A 17,691-nucleotide genomic window follows, 5' to 3' on the forward strand; every position below is an offset into this window, starting at 1 on the left:
TCATAGGTTTGGGTGGCTAAACTTAACATGTAAACAAACTGAACCACTCCAGGAATTTATTAATGAATCCCCTTGTGGCAGACTCCTGCAATCTCCAAAGAGGCAGCTCTCTTGATCCTTCCAGGTAAAGCTGAGGGGGATTTTAAAAAATCTGATCCTAGGACCAGCCTTAGTGCAGGGGTCAAATATTATATAAGAAGATATCTGGAGCTGTCTCATGTCCACTTCCCCTGCCTTTCTGCGCAGCAGTGGTCAGCTCTGAGATGTGACTTCCCCACAGCTTGCTCATTCCTTTGGAGGTCATCAGCTCTGTGATCATACTGGGTGAGTTATTGACTCTTGATTCATAAAATGTGCAATGTGGTACTAAGAATGGGCATTGTTATTGGAAGGGGGATGATCAGAGACCATGGTGGGAAGAAAGCAGAGGACTAGTTGATTTGAAAACACTGAGTGCTTATACCATTTTTTATTCATAAAGATTTTCAGATATTGCCTTAGGCGTTCACAGTCCTGCAAAGTGGGGAAATATTGGTCACCCCATTTCAGAGATGGGGAACAGAGGCAGGGATGTTGTACTTTTGAGAGGATCTAGGGGGTTCAGGCATCCAGCTTGCAATGATGTTCCATTGGAGTTGGGCACCCAACTGTCTTCCTCTGTCTTGAAAATCCAGAGTGTGAGTTTCCCGTGGTCACAGAGGATGTCCATGGCAGAGCAGAAATGGAACCTATCACCCAGCAGTCTTTGGCAATAAATGTCAACAGATTGGGGATGGAAAAATTCAGCTTTTTCCATTACCTTAGAGTTTTTAAGGTTTTCAAAAGAAAATTTCAGTTAAAATTATTTTTTCCCTTGAATTTTAATAAAAATCCTTTTCTGTCAAAAATATGTTGCTGTCAAAACCAGGTTTTGTTAGAGTCACAATATTTGTTGGGAATTTGGCACTTTTAATGAAAATTTGTGATTTTCAATGAGAAAATTTCAAACTAAAATAAAACATTTTCATTTGGATGTCGGAAGTGTTGTTGTAGTCAGTTTGGTCACAGGATATGACAGAAATAAGGTGGAAGATTTTTATTGGATCAACTTCTGTTGAAGAAAGACATGAGCTCTGTAGAGCTTGAAATATTCTGTATTTCATCAACAGAATTTGGTCAAAAAAAGAGAAAAGAAAATATGTCACTCACTCTGTCTCTCTTATTTCATTGGATTCATTTCTTAATCTTCCTGCGATAAATTTGAGAGAAGAAGTTATTTTTTTCATTCTATCTCACACTTTTCAAATTTCATTTCCACAATTTTCCAGTAGAAAAGTAAAGCAGTGAGAGACAAGGAGGAAAGGTACTGAAAATCCAAAAGCTGAACACTGCACATGAACATTTGGCAGGTCTGTTGCACCTGGACTGTGAGAGGGTGAAAGGGTGCTGTGGTGCGCAGGGGGCTCTTTTGATGCGTGAACTACTCCACTCCCCTCCCAGGGCCCCTGGATGGAAGGTCACCATGGAACGGATGACTTGGGTTTGCTGAATCAGGATTTTCCTGAAGTGCAGCTGAGGACACTATGTTCATAGAGAGAAATAAGAAAAGTCCCAAGCAAAGTGTGTTTCCTAATGTGGACAAAAAATAGATTTAATATCAGTACCCTAAAGGGGGATGGAAAAATGTCATGATTATTATTCTTTCTGTTTAATGTTCAGGTATATTTTAAGAATACCAAATGGACCGTGGCTTTCATGGATGTCAGCGATTCATTGGTCAATGCCCCCAACTTGCTGTCCTGTCTCCTCTACAAGTATAAAAACATCTCATTCAGTGACTGCATTCTCCAGATGTTCTTCTTCCACTTCATTGGGGATGCAATGTTTTTTTTTTCTTGCAGGAATGGTGATCAATTGATATGTGGCCATCTGTAAACCTCTCAGATATTTGATTATCATGAACCGGGGAGAGTGTGTGTGTGTGTGTGTGGTGGGGGAGCTTGTGGCACTGGCATGGCTGGGTGGATTTGTTAACTCTGCTGTTCAAATTGGACTGCTCCTCCAGTTACTATTCTGTGGGCCAAATGTCCTGGACAATTTCTACTGTGATGTCCCACAGGTCATTAAACTGGCCTGCACTGACACCCACTTGGTTGAACTGCAGATGGTCTTCAATGGTGGAGTGCTTCTCATCATACTATACTATATTTATTTTTCATTACAAGAATTTGCACTGTAAAAAAACCCAAAAGAAATAGTATTTTTCAGTTCACCTAATACAAGCATTGTAGTGCAGCTAATGGGATTTTAAAAAGCATCTCATTGCAAAGGATTGGGGCACTTGGATACTATTGAAAATGCCACCCTAGTCAGCTTGGCAAATTTTCCAAGCATGCTGTATTTGGGTGGCTAGAAACAAACATAAACTAAATGAAACACTCCATGAACTTTAATGATTCCCCTTTGACAGATTCCACAAATCTCAGGGAAAGCTCCTTCTTGACCAGGCCCAGTAGAGTTCAGGGAGATTTCAGAGAGTCTCATCCCTGCACCTGTGCAGATATTATAAATGGAGAAGGTTTCTGGGGCTGTGTCATTTTTGGAACCAGGTCCTCTTTTCCAGCAGGTCCTGACCAGTGAACATCTCTGAAATGTGACTTCCCTGGTTGTCATAAATCATTATGTGGAAGCCAGCTCTGCGATCACCAACAGCATAAATTGTGTGATGTAATGATCTTTATTGCACAAAATCTGCAATGTACTACTAGCAATAGGCATTGTTATTGCAAGTGGGAGGGCAGCTTTTCAAATACGAGCTTATGTGAGCTTATTTTCTCTGGGGCAGGTTGGAGCTGGGAAGTGAAAATTGGAAAAAGACCCTGGAAAGTGCCCTCATCTGTGCATATAACCTGAGTGAGATTCCCTGCTCTTAACTCCTTTATTCTCCTTTGATAATTCCAGCCTGGGAGGACATGTGAGTTATCCAGGGACCCCGAAAGATGTCTGTGGCAGGGCAGAAACTGAACCCAACTCCCTAGAATCCATGGTCAGGACTATGCGCACAAAGTCATCCTGTCTCACTGTGCACAGCTAAATGGTCCAAGGATCAGATGTTTAGGACTGTCTGACATCCTTTAGAAATTAAAAGAAAATCATGCAGAAAAATGAGCTTTGCTGAAAACCCACGTTTTGGGTAGGAAAATGTCCTTCATCATTTTGTTAAATGTTTAATAGGAAATTTTACTTCTTAATATTTCAAGTGTTAAAAAATAAGAGGAAGAGTTCACCACCCTCTCACACACCATTTTCTCACATGTTTTATACCATCCCCATTTGTTTATTTTCTTCAGAGAAGGTAAAGTTTGAAAAGGAAGAAGAAAACTAGGGCACGCGGAGATTGAAAGTAGCATGGCCATGAAGATCTACCACTGGATTGGAACTCAGAAAATTTGAGTTCTATTCCTAGCTCTACCAATGGCCTTGAAGTGACATTGGGTAAGTCACATCCACTTTCTATGCCTCAGTTTCCTCATCTGTAAAACATAGTTAAAACAGTGACCTCCTCTATAAGGTGCTTTCAGATGTATATATGAAAAGTGCTTAATGTCATTAAAACTGACAAAAAATATTTTAAAAAAAGTTCAAAGTTTAAATGAAAACCAAGATTTGAACAACGAGATGCAACCTTACATTTTCTTTGCTTTAGAAATTTTGCCTTTGTTTTGTAAAAAAACCAAATACTTCATTGAAGTATTTTGCAGAGGAAAAATGAGCTTTTATCAAATCAACAAATTATAGATATGTAGGGGTAGGAGGGATTTTTGAGATGTCATCAAGTCCAGCCCCCTTAGCTGAGGTAGGACCAAGAGAACCTGGACCATTCCTGATAGGTGTTTGTCCACAATTTAAGAAGGAAGTTGAAAGATTGGAGAAGGATCACAGAAGAGCCATGAGGAAGGTTAAAAAGGATTGGAAAACATGGTTTGTAGGACGGACTCAAGGGGCTCAATCTATTTAGCTTAACAAAGAGAAGGTTAAGAGGTGACTCAATCACAGTCTAAGGTACCTGCACGGGGAAAAATTGCTTAACAATGGGCTCTTCAATCTATCAGGGAAAGGTATCACACAAGTCAATGGCTGGAAAGTGAAGCTAGACAAATTCTGATTGGAAATAAGGTGTAAATTTTTAACATTGAGAATAATTAAACACTGAAAAAATTGTGTGTTTCCCAGCCTCTTTTCTTTAAAATATTTCATGCCATTGAACCCTCGAATTTTCCTCAAAAAATAATTTTTGAGAGAAAATGTTCTACTAGCCCTAATGTTCTTGTAGCTAAAATACAGCCTGCGACTGTCTGTAGAGCTGGATTCTGCTCTCGCTTGTGCATCAGATTTACTGCGCTACTGTGACTAAGTCACCACTCTGTACTGTGTCTCAATTTCCCCACCTCCAAAGTTTAGATAACCACATAGGATTACCTCATAGGGATGTGGTGCTGTGAGGATTGTAGCTGGAACTGTAGTGATGAGCAACATAGAAATACATAGCAAAATTTTGTCTTTGACCGAGTCGAGCCATCTGGACCCTACAGCCTTTGCACTCAGGTTGGAGGCAACTTTCATTTCATGTTCACAGTCTCTGAAAATGTATCAGAGAAGTTTTACTGTTTACTCCTTCAGTAATATTCAGTGCATGGGGAAAAGTAGCTCAATAATTTTACTCAAACATCCTCAGTGTCTGAGCAGAGAGGTCTTCTTGGATTGATGGAATGTACCATTGATTCTTTTAATCCTCATGGCAAAATCTACAAAGTCCAGCAGTGGCCGGAATTCCATCACAGCCTTGGAACTCAGGGAGGTTACTTATGAGGCCTATTCTCCCTTACAGCTCATGTGCTCAAATTGTAATAACAAAGGACAAAACAGGGTTCTGAATGGTACTTGCAAGTTTTGATGAGCACACCCCAGCAGAGCTGCTCTTTCATTAACAGTGAAAGAAACCAACCAGACAGAAGGCACTAAGGAACTCTCCCATCCAGAGAAGAGGGGAGAAGGCTAGGGTTAATGGGAGTTGGTCATCTAACCTGCTTAGTCCCTTTAAGAAACAGTCCACAAAATCACTTTCAAGTACAAGCACATTAATTTGTTTAAATATAGATTTAAGAACCATTCATCCTGGAATTTCAAATAATATCCAAACAAACACAGAGGTATCTGCTTCCTTGCAGAAATGCTATTGATGTCATACGTTAAAATGTGTGACCAGGGTACCTTCTGATGCCAACTGGCAGATGGCATATGGGATGCATAATGATCCCCTGGGTCTGGTATTTACATTCTCATTCACCAGAGTGTGTAATGAAAGCCGGCACCACAGTAGTGCTCTTAATCATTGTGAGGGGTTTCCTGCCTCTCTTTTCAGGCCATTATGCAAGTAATACTTTGGGACCAGCTACAGCACCTAGTTTCTTACCAGGCATGAATAATGAGACATGCAGGTAAACAAGGAAACTAGGGTTAGGCTCCCAGGACTTTACTGCTTGTAGTGATGAGCTACTTATTGCTTCTGAGCTACCAGAGCACCTCATGTTAAGCCAACAGCTAACTGTTTAGGATACCTAGGGACTTTCCATATGGTCATGGTGTTCCACCTCTCCGTATTATCAAAAAGAAGACTGAGAGCTGAATTGATTACAGTGAGGAGCAGGTCTGGCTCCAGACACCAGCTCAGCAGGCAGGTGCTTGAAAAGACCAAGGGTAAGGGGCTGCACATTGGGGTCTTCGGCGGCAATTTGGCGGCAGGGACCTCAGTCCCTCTCGGAGGGAAGGACTTGCCGCCAAATGCCGTCAAAGAAGAAAGTGGTGCAGTGGAGCTGCCACCGATCATGATCAGGGCTTTTTTTTGCTTTTTTTTTCCCCGGTCGCTTGGGGTGGCAAAAACTGTGGAGCCGGCCCTGGTGAGGACAAAGTGTCTGGTACACAAGGGCACTTTTAACCTATCAGGACCAGAACCAATGGCTGGAAGCTGAAGCCAGACCAATATAAATTAGAAATAGGGCACAAACGTTTCACTGTGAGGGTCTGAAAGGGGGAATTGGCCCCACACTGGCCAGAAACAGGTTAATGATGGTCTGTGCTCTCAGTCAGCCTTACTCTGTTACACCTATGAGAAGTATCAAAGGCTGGAGAGAGGAATTAAAAGAGGAAAATCCCAATATAGTAGGGGCTGAGGAGGAGAGGGAATGGACCTCCAGTGCTAGCACCTTGAAGGAAGGCCTGGTTGGGGCCAGAGAAATCGTGTAGATTGTGTGGAGGAAGGCTGGTCAGGGGCCAGGGGCTATCCTGAAACTGCTAGATGACAGAGCCTCCTTGGGGCAGATAGGCCCAGTATGAGACATTTATATTTGCTTTGTTCACCATAATTTATCCTCTTTATTTCTGGGAACTGTGGAGGAGTGAGCCTTAGAAGAGGTTATAAGGCCAAAGTACAGGCCAAGCTAGGAATTAGCTCATTGAGAAAGCAGTGGGTCTTAACAGACAGATCTGAAATGCTTTCTACATGGTCCCTGGGCTGGAACAAAGAATGGAGAGCAGGCCTGGGTTCTCCTATCAGCCCACCAAAGATGATAGGAAGAAGACACCCAGAGATGAGAGCTGAAAGGCATAGGCTTAATTTGACTTCTGTATCTGGAGTGGAGGAGGGTACAGCTCCAGTCAGGCCAATGAGGTTGTGTGTGTATGTGTGAAATTCTGCACATTCCTGAGTTTTCCAGTTTGGAGGGGCAATGCCCTGTTTCCCCCACCCCTGCAACTATGCCCATGCTGGAAGGTCAATAAAGCCCAAAGTGAAGGTGAAGAACCAGCATTTATCTGCTGAACTGATGTTGAACTGAACTCGGTTTATTCCAGAAAGGGTGGCAATAGATGCCACCCAGATGGAGGGCTGAGTCATGCAAAATAGACCACAGCATGGCTGGAGTGACAGTCAGGAGGGGGCTCCAGAAAAGAAGACCCTTTTATGCCATTCCCAGCCATGAGGAAGCATGCCAGCCAGGGAGTCACTCCTTTAGGGAAGATGATTAACCACTGGAACAAGCTACCAAGGGAAGTGATGGATTCTCCATCTCTTGATGTATTCGACTGAAGTCTGGATGTTTTTTTGAAAGATGGGTTAACCAAATACAAGTTATTGGTTCAATACAGGGGGGATTTCATGAAATATAATGTCTTATTATATACACTATATCAAAGCAGATGATTCAATGATGATCTGTGAATCTATGAACCTTCTTCTAAAGCTGTTGTTACTCGCCACTTTAGAGCCAGGAGACTGAAGAAGTTGGATGACCGGCCTCTACAGTGGAAAATCCCATTCCTTAGAAGTGGTAAAAAGAAACATCTCCTTTGACACTAGACATTGTCCTGTTTTTATAACTTTCTCATTGAGGTTAGGAGTTCACCTATTAAACTCATTAATAAGTTCTAAAATTAGGTCTAATAAGTTCTGAAAATTCTCATCAGTAGAAGTTTCCAGGGAGATATTTCTCTTTCAGATAATGAATGTGAGGAGGCATTCACTTTCTGGTATCAGGTAAAAGCCAGCTGTGTAAGTCAGGAAAACAGAGCTCTGAGTCCTCCTCACCATTCTAAGGTCTCATTACGGAGATCCATGAAGAAGATGGTGACATGACATAGAAGCTAGATGCTGTATCCTGGTCTCTGAAAGGCTGCATGAAGAAGTCAAATCAGTGATTTCAGCTTTTGTTATACGTGTTTTGGAGGAAGCACAACTTTTCTCATTAGATTCAGAGAAGTTAAAGGATGATGTATATTCTCATGCCCAATCCCCTCTGTCCAGTACATATTTTTCCTGTACGTAGTAGGATGTGCTAGGATTTGGTGAAAGTTTTCTGTCAACACTCTTTATGATGGGAAACTGGGTTTTCATCTAAGGAAAAGCGTTCATAGAAAGTTTCTGCTTTCCTTCAAAAATTTTAATTGAAAATGCAAAGAGATAAAACCCAACAATTTTTCCTTTTTTTCTCTGAAAAAAATCAAATTTTGGCTTTAAATTTGGGAGTTTATAGATGCTTTTGGAATTTTTTTTTAAATTAAAAGTCAAATTTATTGAGGGTAGAAAAATAAGATACTGAATAACTCTGGAACTTACTGTCCTGAATGACAGGTAACAGAGATAATGTCTTTCTGTGAGACACACCCAGACTAGATAAGTTTAAATGTAAGTAAAACATCCTAGGTTTTTTAAGAGTTAGGCCTAGCCAGAGTTCAGATGGCAATAATTTGTGACGGTTTATTAAAATTTGAGCCCCTCTACTCATGCTCTGAATATAAAGCATTGTTCAGTATTGATATTGGTTAAAGCCCAGAGGCAAAAATAAACTTATTCTTAGGGTAAAGAGGTTAATGCATCTTGGTAATGAGTTTAACATAGTCAGTGATACAAACCTTAGACCACAAAATCTTCAATGAGGTATCTATCTAGCTAACTGCCCATCTGTTGCTAACTATCCTTCCCTACACAATCTTTCTTTCTTTCTTTCTTTCTTTCTTTCTTTCTTTCTTTTCACATCTATCTATCTACCTACCTATCTCATCATTATATGATGGGAGAATATGGGTTTTCCAGAGTGCTGCTTTGAGGTACAGAGTACCACAAAGTACTCAAAGGAGTTACAGGAACTGTCAATAGCCATGTACATTGGGGATATCGAGGAACCCCCAGAGATGGAGGTATATTTAGAAGGGATAGTAGGAAGTGGCTCAGGGTCACCAGATGTTAGTCCGGTTGTATTGCCAGAGTCTAGATCAGCATGTTTCAGTGGGATCCCTGCTGATCCAGAGGCAGAACCCTCCTGAGCTGGGACCTGGTAGAGTAGGGTGGGCTCCGGTCCTGCTATTGCTTGAAGGCAATCCTTGTATTCTCAAGTGAAGGATGACTTAGGCGTTCACTCCTCCTCCCTTTATAGTCCAGTCAACCTTTCAAATGTGTTCTATAGCTGACATTACACAAATGCTCAGGCTACATTATCACAAGATACATTCGGGCCTTATAATCTATGAATCTACAATCTATGTTCTTTACTATAGTTTCAAACAATTTGCCTGGGACTAAAGTTAGGTTTACTGACCTATAATTACAAGGATCCCCACTGGAGCCTTTTAAATAATTGGTGTCACATTAACTATCCTCTACTCATCTGGTACAAAAGCTGGTCTTAGTGATAGTTTACATCCCACAGTCAGTAGTTAAGTTTTGCAAAGCACCTAGGCACCTAACACCTACTGAAATTGATGGATCCTTTTGAAAATCCTACCAGGCACCAAAATGCTTGTAAAAATCTGACCTTTCATATAGATGTAGCAGTATTGGTTATGAAGTTATTTATTCTAATGTAGTCACTTCCCTTGAATTAGGTATTACAATGTAGTGGATTTACTCAATCACTGCAATTTGAAATGACTATGTGAACTTTAAATGTAAATTCACAAGAATAAGCTATATCAGTTTAAATATCTTCATATGGGTATAAATGTGTACACATGAAAGGCTAGCATAATTTAACTGCATAGCTACAAAATCACACTCCTAATTAAAGAATTCAATCAGTAATGAAGGTAATTAGCAATCTGAACAATTTTGCCAGGATTGTGGGGGGCAATTTTAAAATCAAGATTGGATTTTTTTCCCTAAAATATATTTTAGTTCAAACAGAAATTAATACAAGGAAATTCTATGTCCCTGTGTTATACAAGAGGCCAGACTAGATGATCAAAATGGTCTCCTCTAGCCTTAGAATCTATGTATATTGAATACACAAATTGTGTGTAGACCAGGCCTAATTGTCAAGGGGTTTTTCCTTTCATAGAGATGATAGACGGTTGAAAACTGAGGCAAACTTTTTTTTGTGAAAAATGTTGATAATTGTAAGTTATTTTCGTATTCAGAAATTTGTGTTGTGAGTCATTTCTTCCTATTTCCTCTCTTTCGTGGGATTATTATTGCTATTGGGATGAACAGCTGTGATTGTCAAAGGAATTTGATGACCAATTCCCATTGACTTTCACTGGACATGAGGCACCTATATAATCCCCCTCAGGCTTACTTGAAAGTTCCAGTCTAAGGACTGGTTCATGCAGCCCCATATTCATATAAATAATTATTACTCCCCAAGGGCAAATTCTTCAACCTTTATTCCAGAGGACTACTTGCATCTGTAAGTGCTACTCAGGGAGAATAAGGGTTGCAGAACAGGACACAAGGTTGGTTTCATTAGATGTGTTCATTTGAGGAAGGTACCCAGGGTCTATATGGAAACAAATTGAAAAACACACTGAATGCAGGAGATCCCAATATTTCTATCTGGGAAATTATTGTAATTGTAACAAAATCTTGCCAAAAATCTTTCTGACAGGTTGTTTGTTTTCTTCCCGTCTGAAGTTCTGACCCTAATGAGGCACCCAGGGAGGAAGACCCAGAGGTTCTAGGAACCAAGCAGAAATACTCATCTATGGAGCCGGTGATCATTGTTCAGAGGTCAGTGAGGAGGCAACGTGGGCATTTGCCAGAGGTAAATGTGACTTTTCAGGCTAGTGCTAGAACTATAATGGTCAAAGTCCTGGTACTTGGGTTGGGAGGAATGGATTTTCACCACCCAGCTTCCTCAGTTATGTTTAAAGGAGACTAACTTCCAAAGTGCTTGGGCTGTGTGCCAGTCAGTTGTGTAGATCTATTGATACAATAGTCTGTGTTGTTGCTATTAATGTTTTGCACTAGAGTGTGAGTTGAATGAAGCTGTGGTATATATTGCTTCAAATTATCTGTTGTAGATGGAAATGAAAGCCATATGGAGAGTTGGGGGTGTGCTATTGGCAGAGTATAGACAATTAAAAGATGGCAAGGAATGCGAAAGACTTTTTCCTCCACTTCTAACTCCCATGTTTTATGATTTTGATGAGTGAGGTGTGTCCTGACACAACCTGAAATGTCATTACACCTGTGTTTTGTTTGTGTTTATTCTTATTAGAGCTTATTTAAGTGCCTAAAAATCTGGCCTTGAGTGCTTTTGAAATTTGCACTAGGCACCTATTTGTACCTTTACATGCCTAAATACCTTTTAAAATCTGGCATCTAGGCTCCCAACTCAGTTCATTGGGATATGAGGACTCCGTCCTTTAAAAATTCCAGTCTAACTACATGAGGAGTCTAATTGAAGTCAGTTGGGTTACTCAGACTCATATACTTAACACCGTAAGACTGCCCATTGTAAGATGGATTTGAAAGAAAGTTATAATCTCTCCTAATCTTGAAAGTGAGAGAAGAAACATAATAAAGCCCATATGATGAGTCTTCTGGTACTGGAAAAGTTGATAGATGGAATATCGGCATTGATGTAGGCTGGGATTTTCAGAGAAGTCTAAAGGATTTAGATACCCAACTCCCACTGATTTTAAGCAGAAAAGAAAAATCCCACCTCTAGTTTTTAACTTTTAAAAAGTTGTTATGATAATTATTTCTGTGTGTCATTGTAGTGAGGAAGAGCCCCAGTTATGGTCCAGAAACCCCTGCAAATGTTACATTGGCAATGCAAAATTGTTGTTATAAGACTGTTTGTTAGTGCTACTGATTATTAAGGTTACTCAGCACTTCCTTTTGTAAGACCTTGTTTTCAGTTCCTTTATAACATGGCAAAATGCTAATTATTTGGGCTGAAATATTCCAGGTTCCATCCACACTGAGCATGCTCCAGTGTGGGACTGAAACGGACTGTCCCTGCAATTGCAGATCTGGGTTGCTGTGGGCTATGCCAGGTCCAGAGTCTGTTTACTTGAACTGAGAGAAAGGGTCTGTCTCTCCTGTGCTCTTAATCATGTGACTGGCAGCATAGAGAAAGATGCTGCCTGATTCAAATGCAGTGGAGAGAAGAGCCAGACTTTGGTGGGGGCAGAGGACTGAAAGGTGGTGGAGTGGAGAGAGGGAAACTGGGTAATGAAGTGGAGACTTGTACAGGCTGGGCAAGAAGATTGGGACTGGGAGTTGGGGGCAGACTGGGACTTGTTGGCAAAGATACTAGTACTGGGGGCCAGAGAAGGAAGCGGGGATGGGGATTGGGTGCCAGTTGTCAAGGGGGAGGCTGAGGTCAGATGAGGAACTTCAGGGGATACTGGGACTTGTGGAGCAAGAAGACTGGGACTGATAACCATTGGGATGAGGGGAAGGAGATGAGGGAGGATGGGAGACAAATCTGATGAGGATCCTGGGTGAAGGGGAAGAATTGACACTGGCTGTGCAAAGTGGGCAGGAGGAAGATCTGTTGGAAGGAGATACAGAGATTGGATGAGGAGCCTGGGAAGCTAGATTGGACTGGGAACCAGCAGGGAAGGGGAATGTAGTGTTGGTGGGGGGATGGGAGCAAGGGCAGGAGAGAGAAACAAATCAGGTAAAAATGTTTGGGAGGGGTCTGGTTGGGCAAGGAGACTGGGACTGGGAATAGTAGGAGAGAATGGAACTAGGACTGGGAATCTGGAGGTGTCAGACTAGGATTGCTGGGCATGGAGACTGGGATGAGAAGTTGGAAGATTGGAGATTGAGACTAAGGTGAGGAGGCTGGGAATGGGACAAGTAGCCGAGGGGGCAGATGAGAGAAATGTGACATAAGGACAGTCTGGAGGGGATGGGGCAGGAGAGCTCAGGCTTTAGGGGAATGAGCAGAAAAGTCTGCACCCTGTGGAGCACTCTCCACTCCAGCACCTGGAACCCAAGGTTCCTGGGTCTTATAATTCCTCTGCTATCAGCAAATAGCTTTGAAACTCACTGGGAAATGGTCTCACCTCTCTGTAGTTCTGGTCCACATAGATGATGACAACCCTGTTTCCAGTACCTTAATGACCAGCTAGTCAATATTTTGTTTTATCCATATTGCTCAATGTGGGGTCCCTGGCCTCATTGACAGCACACTAGTCAAACCTCGCTTTGAAGAAATAATGTATTAATTTCTTCATAGGCTTTTCTCTGGTACCCATCCCTGTACTGTCTGAGTGCTTCACAAACATTCATGAATTTGTTTTCATAGCACCTGAGACCAGGGAGATGTTGTGTTAACTTAGATGGAATATAGGAGCCACATGTGTTAACATAACACAGCCACTGTCCAACATTAAACAAGGTTTGGGGTTGGCATAAAGTGACTTCCACCTGCTTAGTGCCATGGCAAACACACCATTAAATATCCTTTTAACCCTGAATTGAAGATGGGGGTTGGGGGGCATTTAAGCATTTGAAATTTAGAGTATTAGGTAAGGTTTCCTTTTAAAAACATCTCTTATTCCCTTCCCTTTAGCTTTAAAAGCGGGGAGGGAAACATTGTATGACAGTCTTTAGATGATAATAACTATCCTTTAGGGGGGAAAGGAGAAGATGTAACTTGAGGTGGGCTGGAGCTCTTGTTGTTAAAGTCTGATCCCATCTCCTGGAACACAAACCAAGACAAACACACACAACAGGGGATGGGAAAGAACAGCAAAGATAGAAAATGCAGCTTCTATCTCTGGTGTTGACTCTCGCTTGCAACCTCACTGCTGGAAAAAGCACAGGCACAGCACATGGTTTTATCAGCCACTCCAAAATCTGACAAGCTCGCACCATCATAGGACTGTTTAGGACATCGCTTTTAGTTGCCTTTCTGCTCACAGGCTTACAGAAGTATTGGAGAACATGTAGTCTTGGGCAGATAAACCGGACCCTTACTAAATAGAAGGCAAAAGGAGAGCGATCAGGAAACAAATGTAATGTGGAGAAGGAAAAGGACACACAGGGGCGAGGGGGGAAGAGAGAGAGACAGACTCTAGGTGGTGGTTGGGATTCAGCCAGTTGTGGTAGAAATGGTGATGCCATCTGGGTTCCTCTCTCTTGCCTGGTCTCATCAGGGCATTATTCAAGGTCAGGATGATACAGACCCAGTTCGCAGGAGATGGTGGGGGTGGCAGTCATGATGGTGAAGCTCACTCCAATAGCCAATGTTTCTCTACAGACTCTCTTTCTTTAAGGGCTACAAAGGGTAGCGATGAGTGGAATAGCCCATCCCCTCCTTATTTTGTCCACCAATTTGGCCTAATTTCTGACATTCTAGTTTTGGCTCCTTGATTTTCACTCTCAAAATGTCCTTGTTTACTAGACAGGATTTCAACACAGCTCACAAATTACGTCAGCAGGTCTCTTTGTTTGGACTAATTCAGTCTTTCAGTCTGTTTTTTGCACTTTTTCCTATCCACATATGTTGCAAGATGTTATTGTGATATCTTATGAAGTTTTGCTCGTTTTTTATCACTGAACTCACAGTTAGGGTACACGTGGCAACCTATTTATTTTAACAGGTATTACATTCTTTATTTTACAGATAGGGAACTGAGACACAGAGAGATTCAGGTCAAAATTTTGGCTGCCCAATCCGAGATGAATAACACTTGATTTTTCAAAGTGCTGAGCCCAGGACCCATTGACTTCAGCTGCAGCTGTGATTGCTCAGCATTTCTTCATATTAAATCTCAGGGTCTCAGGTAAGGCTCCCAGAATATGAGGAACACACAGTTAGTGACCACCTGTGAAATGTCTGTTTTCAGTGACTTTCAGGGGTAGAATGTAGTTCGCAATGGCAACATTCAACTGCTGTATCTGCCTTAGACCGTCCTTTCTCTTGCTGCAGTTCCCTGCCTCAATTTCTAAACATCTTCCACCTTCTGCAGTAAATGGATCCTACAGACTAGAACTTCCCTCACTACACAGCCATGATTCATTCCCCAGAGCACCATTTCACCTCTGGACAGAATGAGGTGGGTGTCTGGTGTAAAAAAAAAATATGTTACATTGTAATTAAAATGGCCTCATAATGGATATATACAAGGGGGCTGAATTAAGATTGTGTGGGCATCTGTAATTCCAGTGCTTCCTAACTTTTGAGTACCTGACTTGTAGTCTTAATAACATTCTTTTAATGTAGTTTTTAGTGAGTAATTTAAGATATGTAACTCTATACAGGTGAAATTCACACTATGCAGGGGGCCAGTACAAATAGAAGGAGCCAAAATTATGTTGAACTTAAGCTTTAGGTTGAACCTCAGTCTACGGAAATCATTATACCAATATTGCAGCCTTGCAATTGCACCTATTTTACAGGAATAAATTGTTTTTTTCCATCAGTTGATAGATTTTAAGGTCAGAAGAGACCATTTAGTTTTACCTCCTGGCAGGACCGGCGCCAGGGTTTCTGGCACCCTAGGCGCCAGGCCATTTTGCTGCCCCGTGCACGGGTCTCGCGACTCCGGTGAACCTGCAGCAGTCGTGCCTGCGGAGGGTCCCGTGGTCCACGGCTCCGGTGGAGCTGCTGCAGTGGTGCCTGCCGGAGGTCCACCGGAGCTGCAGGAGCACCGGACTGTCCGCAGAAATGCCTGCGGCAGCTCCACTGGAGCGACGGGACCAGAGGCCCCTCCGCAGGCAAGACTGCGACCGGTCAACCGGAGCCGCCTACCGTCCCCTGGCAAAATGCCACCCCCTCCATAATCCTGGCATCCTAGGCGATTGCCTAAGTCGCCTAAATGCAAGCGCTGGCCCTGCCTCTTGGGTAGCACACAGCAGAGAAACCCACCTAGTGACTCCCACATCTTTTTAAGCTAGTGCAGATCTTTTAGAGCGACAACCAGTCTGACTGCTAAGAAGTCAATGAAGTTCAATGGAAATCACCCAGCAGATCCGGTCCTATGAATGTATTTATAGCTTATTGTTAATGCTGGTATTTGGATGGGGTGCATGTGCTGGAGTTGAAGAGAAGCAATCTGATAAATCTGTTGACTCATTGTCTTGAGTTATTACTGTGACATGGGCAGAGATATGCTCCAGGTCAGCTAAAAGTTATTGGGCAAGAGGTCCTATTAGATGCTCATATTGCTCTCTTCTGGCTTTAAGAGATATGAATCTGTGGATCAAGGGCAACATTCCACCACACAGACTCATGTTGAATAGCACCCAGACATGGGCATCCTTACACACTCATGCAAGGAGTGGGTAAAATCATCTTCACTCATACGGAGTATCATGGGTTTCAATGAGACAGGGTATCCATGTGGGTTACAAGATTATCATAATTTTGCACTATCTAAGTCCACTCTCACAAATCATTATTACATGAGAAATGTAATACATTTGTACTTTACTGCAAAAAGGTCAGCATGTCTCAAGATTCGTTCCGTATACATGTAACTAGCTTTCCAAAGTTTCTGCCCATGCTAATAAAACCAATGGGAATCTTGTGCTGGACTTCAATGAGAATGAACCGAAACACACCTCTAGCCTGCTACAATCTATCTAGCACCTTCAGTTCTTCTTTAATCTATTATCTCATCACTTTTCCAAAGGAAATGTCAGCGGCGGAGCCAGGGAGAGATGTGAACCACACTGAAGTGACAGAATTTATCCTGCTGGGGTTTGGAAGAGGTCCAGGGCTCCAGGTGGTCCCTTTTATGATGTTCCTGGTGATTTACACAATAACTGTGCTAGGGAACACCATCCTGGTCCTCATCATTACAGACGACTCTCGCCTTCACACCCCCATGTACTTCCTCCTCATGAACCTGTCACTCTTAGACCTCTGCTCCTCCTCCGTCATTGCCCCCAGAGCCATGGCGAGCTTCCTAACAGATGCCAAAACCATTTCCTACAGGGGATGTGCCACCCAATTATTCTTCTTCTCTCTTTTTGCCACTACTGAGGCATTCATTCTGTCGGCCATGGCATATGATCGATACACCGCCATATGCAACCCGCTCCTGTATCCCATCGCCATGTCTAAGCCCGTCTGCATTCAGCTGGTGGCGGGGTCCTATCTCTGTGGCAGCGTGAACGCCATGGTGCAAACCAGCTTCACCTTTACTCTGCGCTTCTGCGGCTTTAATGAGATCAATCACTTCTTCTGTGATGTTCCAGCCCTGCTAACCCTCTCATGCACCGACACATACATCAATCAAATGATGCTGTTTCCTTTATGTGGCCTCATCATAATGAGCACTGCCCTGATCATTCTTGTCTCTTATGTCTATATCATCTCTGCTGTCCTCCAGACTCGCTGTGCCACGGGCAGGCACAAGACCTTCTCCACCTGCACCTCCCACATAGTGGTTGTGAGTTTATTATACGGGACTGTTTCCTTCATGTATGCCCAGCCCAATTCATTATCCTCCCCAGATCAGGGTAAAGTGGTGTCTGTATTTTACACCCTCGTCATCCCCATGTTGAATCCCTTCATCTACAGCCTAAGGAACAAAGATGTTAAAGAAGCTTTGAGAAGAACCATAGGCTGCATAATGGTTTTGAAATGAACCTTTTCTATGAACATTGAACTAAATAATCCCTTGGTATATTGGAAGGATTTATTGTTCAACATTTAATCTAATCTATCTATCTATCTATCTATTTATCATCAAACACTGTCCTGTGCCACTAGAAAAAAAATGTAATAAATAAATCCTCCATGTGTTTATGTTATTTTTTACATTTCCCTTAGAAATGCATTGGTCTAGAAATCTGTATCCAAACACCCTTGAATCTTGGGGAGAAATAGTTTTGTATGTGTGTTTGTGTGCACTCTCGTGCTTTATTAGCTATTGGTTATTTTCAATCAAGCCAGAATTTCCACCAGGCATGCT

General features: G+C 42.2%; 1 protein-coding gene across 1 annotated transcript; it reads left to right on the top strand.

Moving 5' to 3' along the window:
• Positions 1-16,407: 16,407 nt before the first annotated feature.
• On the top strand, positions 16,408-17,364 carry LOC127040893 (olfactory receptor 12-like). The gene has a single exon (XM_050935444.1). It carries the CDS (start codon positions 16,408-16,410, stop codon positions 17,362-17,364), a length of 957 nt encoding a protein of 318 aa, XP_050791401.1.
• The last annotated feature ends 327 nt before the right edge of the window (positions 17,365-17,691 follow it).

The sequence above is a fragment of the Gopherus flavomarginatus genome (assembly GCF_025201925.1).
Source record: "Gopherus flavomarginatus isolate rGopFla2 chromosome 11 unlocalized genomic scaffold, rGopFla2.mat.asm SUPER_11_unloc_1, whole genome shotgun sequence".
NCBI lineage: Eukaryota > Metazoa > Chordata > Testudines > Testudinidae > Gopherus > Gopherus flavomarginatus.